At 44.6% G+C, this 8,821-nt stretch overlaps 1 protein-coding gene across 3 annotated transcripts; it reads left to right on the top strand.

Annotated features, from left to right (window-relative positions):
- Positions 1-2,164: 2,164 nt before the first annotated feature.
- Positions 2,165-8,212, top strand: LOC119303357 (protein FAR1-RELATED SEQUENCE 5-like). 3 transcript variants are annotated; one of them, XM_037580479.1, is made up of 8 exons: positions 2,165-3,269; positions 3,623-3,700; positions 4,571-4,627; positions 4,880-6,929; positions 7,020-7,144; positions 7,264-7,335; positions 7,414-7,494; positions 7,904-8,212. In XM_037580479.1, the coding sequence occupies exons 1-8, from the start codon at positions 2,202-2,204 to the stop codon at positions 8,012-8,014; spliced, it is 3,642 nt and encodes a 1,213-aa protein (XP_037436376.1). In that variant the 5' UTR covers positions 2,165-2,201; the 3' UTR covers positions 8,015-8,212. The 3 variants fall into 3 exon arrangements, with proteins under 3 accessions (XP_037436376.1, XP_037436375.1, XP_037436374.1); XM_037580478.1 differs by having other exon boundaries at positions 4,880-6,938; positions 7,420-7,494; XM_037580477.1 differs by having other exon boundaries at positions 4,880-6,938.
- Positions 8,213-8,821: the final 609 nt, after the last annotated feature.

Raw genomic sequence — 8,821 nt, 5'->3', positions numbered from 1 at the left:
CAACAATTTTAGTAGAAGCAACTAGTAATTATCAACAAGATTCGATCAATATACGTACTCGGCCCCTCCTATACTTGAATCCTGCCTCCGCCACTGCTAGCTAGTTGAATCGATTCGAGCGGACTGAGCTAGCTAGCTAGCTATCTGAATCTATTCGAGCGGACGGAGTCGTCGTAAATAGCTCCTTTTGTGATGTGATTTTGTGTTATTTGCCAACCAATCTATATTTATGTGAAAAAAAATTGTGTTGGTGGCTACATTGACTATATTGGTTCTATAGTTCACATAATGTGGCACTTTTTTTTTCTAGGTGGTGGGAGGGTGCACGGGATTGATATATTTTTAAAGGCTGATTGCTACTGATTAATTTTGAAAATCATTGACCCAGTCTGAAGCATAAAACCAAATCTCAAATTGAATACATTAATTGATTGGCGGGGCTTCAAAATTAGGAAACATAGTGAATTAAAAGAATTGAATGGGAGCACTCCTTGAGAAATTGTTGACCCGATCAAAATTGATTGACCCAATCATAAATTGCAGACATCAATTAATTGTGCCGCCCCTTAAAATTTAGGAAACATAATGAGTACAAAAGAGTCGAACAAGAGAGTTTCAAGAAATTGTTGATGCGATCAAAATTGAATGACCCAATTTCAATTGCAGATCTCAATTGAATGTGGGGCTATTTAAAATTAAAGAGCATAATGTTATAGAGGATCTTTGTTAACTTAGCTCACATGAACTGCACCAAATTTATGTGCCGCGGTCTTCAACTAGAGGGTTGGTTTTCATATGTAGGTGCGGGAGGTGGAGAACCCGGATGGAGACGGTGCCATATCACGCCCAAGTCTCTTGCCGAGTATTTACTGAGCATTACTTCCTCTATTTATATGCACCTAAGCTCTTCACCTCCTGCAACTCTTCTTTACCACTATGTGCTATGCATATATAAATACATGCTTCTCTTGTTCCTTTTCACTTGTGAGACACAAGCTCGATCCTCTTGGCAAGAGTGTATAACTTGTCTTAGATGCCCATGCAGGGGCTAACTTTCACTTCTTCGGAATGAGCGGCATCAAGAAACGTGTTGACCGGATCACGTTCTCAGCTTGCCTAGGGAGGAAATTACTTATGACACATATGAAAACATGTTGAATAAGTTTGATTCCTCCAGATGTATAGCAAGGCAGTTTGTTTCAACATATGAAAACACATGTAGAACGGGAGCACCATCTTCTTCCCCTTTTGATGATTCAATGACAACAGAGTCCGACAACGATCTATCAGATCGTTCATTCCAGAGGCTTCAAAGAATTCCTTTGTTTTTGGGGGGCACAAGTGTCCCTAGTGTATCCATTTGCGCATCTCATGTATGGTCCTTTCTACATTTTCTTTACGTTGGAATACGAGCAGTGATTTTTTTTCTTCATGCGAATCGAAAACTGCCGTTTGTGCACTACACTGGTTGTCACTCTACTTCCTATCTCAATCCTCTAGCAATGATAATAATTCCAAAGTGCATATAGGTTGCACGAGGAACTCGTATTTTCTTTCCCTTTCCACATCGGTAATAACGATCATACTTTCTTAGTCTCATGATGTAAGACGTTTTTTGACATTATATTAGTGTAAAAAAATCTTACATTATATTCCCTTCGTTCTAAATTACTCATCGCAGAAATGGATGTATATAGAATTAAAATACATTTAGATACATTCATACATGTGACAAGTAATTCGGAACTGAGGGAGTAGAACGGAGGGAGTAATTCGTAGACGATCGTGATAAAAATGTGTGCACTGACATCGTCGGCCCACCTGCGGCATGCCAATCCCCTACCGTGGCGGGCCACGCGTCGCGCGCTCAGAGGCGCCACACCGTCTCCCTCCTCAGGTCGCCGACCAGGAGCCCCATCGGCGGCCCCCTAGCGCCACACTCGCTTCCAGGCTCACACCCGATGACACCTGGGCCACGCCGCCCCTGACCCCACGCGCCAGGGAGCCGACGCCCGTGCGCGCAGCCTTTGACACCCACACCCTTCTCCGCATCCACCCACCCACCCGTCCCCCACTCCCGCCGGCCGCCGCAGCCAGGGCAAGACGCCTCCTCCCCACACCCGATCTCCACCCCCACCCCATCCCCCGCCCCCGCCCAAACCCGCGCCATTTCAAACCCCGCCCAAACCCCCGCCCCGAGCATGGCCGACGCGCCGCCGCCGCTGGGGCCGCCCGCGAGCTCCTCCGATCCGCCCCCGCCGGCGGAGCCCGGCGAGCCGCTCTCCCGCGGCTACCTCTCGCTCCGCCAGGCCGGCCCCGCCAGCGAGGAGGAGGCGTCGCCAGCGCCCGCGGGACCGCCCGACGAACGGTGCAGGGCGATGATGGAGGTGGTGAGGAAGGACGGCGGGGTGGGCGGGGATGAGGGCAAGTGGAAGGTGTCCAAGCTGGTGGTGGAGCACAACCACGTGCTGGAAGCGGCGGCTACGGGGGAGGCTGCCCCCTCCGCGGCCGCGGCCGCGCCGGAGCTAGGGATGGAGTTCGACTCCGTCCAGGACGCCAAGGGCTTCTACTACGGCTACGGCGAGAGGGCCGGGTTCAAGGCGCGCACCGGCTCCAACCGCCGCTCGGCCGGCACGGGGGGCATGATCATGCAGCGGTTCCTCTGCTGCAGAGGCAATTACTCCTACAGGAAGGGTAACAAAGCCAAGGATTCGGCAGCCCCGAAGGAGGTGGAGGAGGGTGCCGCGGGGGAAGGGGAAGGGGAAGGGAAGGTTGGGGCGCATAAGAAGAGGGGCCGCAAGCCCGGGAAGAAGAGCACGCCGGTGATCAAGGTGAAGAACTCGGTGGAGAAGGGTGTCGCAACAGCAGGCACAGGGAATGGGCAAGCAGTACCTAGTACGGAGAATTTGGGGAGAGGTGGGGATAAGAAGGATGCTGTGGAGAAGGATGTTGAGTCTGTCGTCGAACTGGAGGAGGAACATGTTGAGGTGGAGGATGCTGCACAGGATGGTGCCCATGACCTCGGTGACGGCGACGATGCTAATTCTGATGCTCATGAGGGTGAAATGGAAAAGGAGGTGGAGGTCAAGGAAAAGAGAGGGAGGGGGAGGCCGAGAAAGGCTGTTACAGAGGATAATGCCCTTCAGGCATGTGTGTCGACGGACCTTGGTGTGATGGCGTCGCAGTGCGCTGTTGATGAGAGAAAGAAGATACTTAATAAGTATCTCTCGAAGCGACAGAGCAGACCTGCCTCGGGCAGGCCTGCCAAGGTAAATCACTTCCACCTTGCTGTTTGTTGTGATGGTGATATAGAATATATCATGATTTGCAATACTGTATTATGTGGATTGTGGACTGTAGAATACGATGTAAGTAGGCCTCATTGCTACAATGAGGCCCACATACTTGCTCATTTCAGAAAAAAGGTTATATACCTGGCACATCAATATTTATGGCCTGTTTTTACCAATGTGTGTTGCATATATCAGGACATAAACATATGTTAGAATGTTCAAGTGTCTGGGTAATCGGCCCTATATCAACTGAAAGTAATCGTAGATATAAATATAATATTGTATGATCCTTTGCTTATTTGGTAAGTATGTGTTCTTGTCCATTTTAGATTGTCTCATGCCAAGCTTTGGCGGAAAGGCGTAAGCGTGGTGATGGAGGTAGATTTCTGTCAAGCGACGGACCGCTGGTAACTTTGCTTGCATATCAGCAATATTTGTATTTGCGAATGCGCTGCATCACTGTGTTCTTTCGCTGTTAGCAGTTTCCATTAAGTGGGTGGTTAGTTATCCAATGAAAGAAAAATGGTAGCACTCAGTTGGTGTCTAATTGTCATCTCACTGTCAGGACTCACAAGCTACAACCGACTGCAGTCTCATACATACTGGCAAATAAATTGGCACCTTTTCTATGGAAGATATTGTCATGTGCTTAGGGTTGGAGCCTAATCTCGTTTTCTGTTTATTGATAGCTTTACATAGCTAGAATATAGATGGCTGGGGTAAAAGGAAGGCTTACGATATAAGGCAAGCACTAACAAACTTGGAAACTAATTGATACGGGGATCCCCTAGGCTATCGTGAGGATCAAGCAGTAGGCTGCCTGTCCTTATCATTGTGCCTGCGCCATACATTCTGCCCCACATGACAGATATGTGTTGTTACTTCATTTGTGTAGCCACTTTCTGTTGCTAATAAACTTAATTTTATAGAAGAAAATGTTCACTATGTACCTGTATTCCGCATTTCATTGATGTATAACTCTTAACTTCTATGGGGCTGGTTTCAACAGATTATCTGTAGCTCTTCTTGTTGCCTTCGCTGAACTAATTTTATGTGATTTGTGGGTGGTTTGTACTTACCTCCACTTTGCAACTCTTGTATGCTAACACAATTCTAATTTATCTGACCTGCTGTATCTCGTCTCATGAATGTGCAAATTATTCGAATCAACAAGCGTTAACTTGCCTCCATGTATTAGTTTTTTCAGAGTAAATGTGAAGCATTTCTGTGACATTTATCTCATTATTTTTATGCTTTCTTATTCTTGTTCTTGGCAGCCGTCAGAAAGGCGTTCAAAACGTCTTGAGAAGCAAAATCTTAAAAATGAAAAGAAGGTAAGCTTTTGTGCAAAATGTTCAATTGTAATGATATGTTTGACTTTTTCTCTGCAAGTGTTGCATAGGAGATACTTGTTTGAGTTCTCTGTATGAATCTTTTGATATAATATTTTTCTTCTATTATGTAACATAGAAAGGGAATAATGAATTCTGTGAGTTTACACCATTTCTTCCATATGAATTATTACATTTGCATATTTGAAACGGCCATTCACTATAACATGTATGATTGTTTTCCCTATTGTCCAGCCTGAGAGTAAAGAAGATGAAATAGTTGAAGCGGAACAGGATCCAGAAACTGAAGTAGTAGCTGGGCCTGGAGGAGAACCAAAAGTTGGTATGGTTTTCCTGAATGAAGACAAGGCCTATGAGTTTTATGTCAGCTATGCTGGAACTGCAGGATTCAATGTCCGAAAAGGATGCTCTGAGAAAACAGCAAATAATGTTACGAGGTCTCGGTCTTATGTATGTTCTAAAGAGGGCTTCCGTCCTAAAAGTGTTACTGCTGAGCCAAAGAAACAACGGGCAGAAATAAGAACTGGCTGCGAAGCACACATGACTGTTAGAATCACTACTAGCGGCAAATATGTTGTGACTGAGTATGTGGCTGATCATAATCATGATCTTGAAGCTCCCTTGGTGGACATTCAGATTCTTAGATCACAGAAGTTATTAGCAAAGTTACAGCAGCCTCCGGATCCACCAAAAGTTGTTTTGATACCAAATGATTATAAAAATTACGTAAGGACAAGACACACGAAGGATATGCAATCAGGCGATGCTCAGGCAATTTCTGAATATTTACAGAGGATGAAAGGCAAGAATCCTTCATTCTTTTGTTCCATTCAAGTGGATGAAGACGACCAATTCAGAAATGTATTCTGGGCAGATGTTAAATCAGTGATGGACTTTAACTACTTCGGTGATGTAGTATGTGTTGACACAAGGTATAGCACAAGTGATTATTGTAGGCCTTTGTTATTGTTCATTGGAGTTAACCATCATAAGGAGCCAACCATATTTGGTACAGCATTTATTTATGATGAATCAGTCGAATCCTTCAAGTGGTTGTTTGAAACTTTCAAGTCTGCTATGAGCGGTAAGCAGCCAAGAACAGTTTTGACTGATCGCTCTACAGCAATAAGCGATGCAGTTGCTTCTGCTTGGCCAGGGACTGCCCATCGCTTCTCACTGTTGCATTTATATCAAAATGCCACCAAGGTACTAAGCGATACATTCCAAGGTTCGGAAACTTTTGCCCATGATTTTAGTCGGTCTTTGTATGACTATGAGGAGGAGGGGGACTTCTTGTCTAGCTGGGAAATCCTCTTGGCGAAGTACAATCTGAAAGACAACAAGTGGCTAAGTAAATTGTATGAGGATAGAGAAAGATGGGCTTTGCCTTATGGGCGTGATATATTCTGTGCAGATATTGCAGCCACACTCCGAAGTGATAACATGGATGCCATCCTGACAGGTGTTCTTAAAACAGAAATAGATCTTCCATACTTCTTCAACAGATATGATAAATTTTTGGAGGAGAAACGTCTAGCTGAACAACAAGCTGACTACCTTGGAGTTCAAATGACACAGAGGGTACCACCTCTGCGGTTACTCTGGCAAGCTGCTAATACATATACTCCTGCACTGTTTGAGATGTTCAGGTTAGAATTTGAACTGGTCTTGTCCTGCATGGTTTATTGCTGTGGTGAAATTGGACCAATATCCGAGTATGAGGTAACTGTCAAAAACAGACCTCAAGTCCATTTTGTTAGATTTGACTCATCAGAATATATGGTCGTTTGTAGCTGCAAGAAGTTTGAATTCGTAGGCCTTCCATGTTGCCATGTACTGAAAGTTCTTGAGATAAAAAATATCAAAGAACTTCCACCACAATATATTTTGAAAAGATGGCGAAAGGATGCTCAGAGTGAATCTCCAAAGGAGAACTTCGGTTTTGCTGCTGTGGATGAAGATCCCAAGTTCACGGTGTCTAAACGGCACAATTCGCTGTATCGAACTTTATATAAAGTGGCAGCAAAGGCTGCAGAAAACATTGAAGGTCAGAGATTTATGGAGAGCCAATATGATCAGCTCCTGGAGCAAGTTGAGCTTCTTTTGCAAGCAAAGTTGCATGACAAGCCTTCCTTAAGCACTATCATGAGAAGTCAACAGCCAAATTTGCCTCAGAATGATACCAGCAACAGTGAACCTCGCAGAGCAAGTAGTAAGAAAAATAAAAATGTAGAGAATCGTCGCCAGCAGCAAAGTCCTCTTGAATCAAGTAAAAAGAAAAAAGGTAGACAAGGTATGTTCATCACCTAAGCTGCTCCATGCTGGATTGAACGTGAATACATGATCAGTGTCTGATCTTATTAAATTGTTGCAGGTCTAGTGGAGCCTGAGGAGGCTGAACTCCCACTTAGGGTTCTTGCTCCCACAATATCGAATGACATCCCGAATCACATGAGTACTCCAACCAACCAGTTCCTTGCCCCAAATCATATAATGCAGGTAAAACTTATATTTCCTTCTACTTCTCTTTCCATACACCCCTGTTTTGATGAACAGATAAGATGATGAATATTGTAGTTTGTAGTTAAGTCTGATATATTATAGCTTTATCGAAACAGGCACCATATGTTACACAGCAGTTTGGTCTTAATTCTCTTCAAGGATTTTCTGGCATGACGCCATTTGGGCAGGTAATGGACATTTTTTAATTTCTTGAAAAAGCAATACAATTTATACTTTGCTGTCACTACATATCGGTGTGTCGATAGATGCAGGAACAATCACCTGTTCATCTTCAGCAACCTCATCTACAACAATCACCCTTTCATGGCGGTCCTCAAATGCACCAGGTGATTCTACATTTGTGCATTACTCTATGGTTGGTTACACCTGTGTTGTCCTTCTCATGGGATTTTACTCCAATTATTTCTTCAACAGTTGCTAGGGTAGGACTTTTAAGTGAGCATTGATTTCATATCCTTACATACCCCTCTATAACAAGTTCTCTCCATGGGAGATATTCATGTACTCCCTCCGTTCGGAATTACTTGTCTCGGATATGGATGTATCTAGAACTAAAATACATCTAGATACATCCATTTCTGCGACAAGTAATTCCGAACGGAGGGAGTAGTTGATGTAGTCGGTCAAGTGACTGTAATCAGCATTACATAGCATGAGCTCATTCAACACCTTGTTGGCTAATTTTTTTAAGAAGGCAAAATGATGATATCTAGTTTTCGTCGTGTTTTGGTGCAGGCTCCCCCTCCAGATATCCAGTCATTGCAATTTCTTAGCAGTAATCCTCAGCTGGGCCACCAGACCACGGATCAAGGCCAGTACACCATCCCAGTATGGGATTTCCTGTGATGTAGCATGTGTTTATGCCAGAATGTAGAAACTCAACTATCCTAGCTGTAAATCATGTAACGAAAAATAATGTAGAAACTGAGCTGTCCTCCCTGGCCCACCTTGTTTATATTAATGAAAATATGTGGCACTGGTAAAACCTGGACCAAACCTTTATACTATGGGTGAAAAGGTTACGCCGCGTTGAAAGCCATAAAAGTGCAATTATTACTAGTTTTTTTTGTTTTGAAATACTTGATGAGGCAAGGCCAGGAGCTCTGCCCTTTTCATATAAGAGGAAAGTTGCCTAGTTAACTGAGGGAAAACTGGGCGAGAACTGGAATACATAAAGTAAAAGCACAAAAAGGAAGACTAGAGCCTGGGGGTAAGGTTTAGATGGACATATTCGGACGGCATGCATAACATCAGGGAACATTGTCTGAGCCAGATACAAGGGAGCCGAATCCCAAAACCACCAGCCGCTGGTCATGAGCAAGGGATCATGGACTATCATTAACAAGTTTGCCATTTTGTCGACACCCGCCAAAGCGTGGATCGGTGCGAAGAAAGAGGCTTATCGTACATATCGAGGTAAGCCTTAATCTTGTTCTCCGTGATCTCATCTTTGATTCTTTGTTCATCTGCAGCATCTGAGGTTGCAGGCGGCTGCCCGCCAAACACCAAAGCGGAAGCCAGCTTTTTTAGCGGCCACCGCGGTTGCCCGCCTTCGGGCCGCTTGATTTTTAGCGGACAGCACGGCAGCACCGTCAGCAACCAATCGTTCTCATGACAGCAACGTTCACATTCAGAACTGCAGAAGCACATATA

This window comes from Triticum dicoccoides, chromosome 5A (assembly GCF_002162155.2).
Source record: "Triticum dicoccoides isolate Atlit2015 ecotype Zavitan chromosome 5A, WEW_v2.0, whole genome shotgun sequence".
NCBI classification, from domain to species: domain Eukaryota; kingdom Viridiplantae; phylum Streptophyta; class Magnoliopsida; order Poales; family Poaceae; genus Triticum; species Triticum dicoccoides.
Note: the sequence above shows the minus strand (reverse complement) of the source record. Positions and strands in the feature narration are given on the sequence as shown.

What these genes read in the sequence shown, in the direction of transcription:
- LOC119303357 (XM_037580477.1), top strand. Translation starts at nt 2,202, where the DNA reads ATGGCCGACGCGCCGCCGCCGCTGGGGCCGCCCGCGAGCTCCTCCGAT. An exon ending in TGTCAAGCGACGGACCGCTG is followed by an intron (nt 3,701 to 4,570) that starts GTAACTTTGCTT and finishes TGTTCTTGGCAG; the next exon opens with CCGTCAGAAAGGCGTTCAAA. An exon ending in GCATGACGCCATTTGGGCAG is followed by an intron (nt 7,336 to 7,413) that starts GTAATGGACATT and finishes GTGTGTCGATAG; the next exon opens with ATGCAGGAACAATCACCTGT.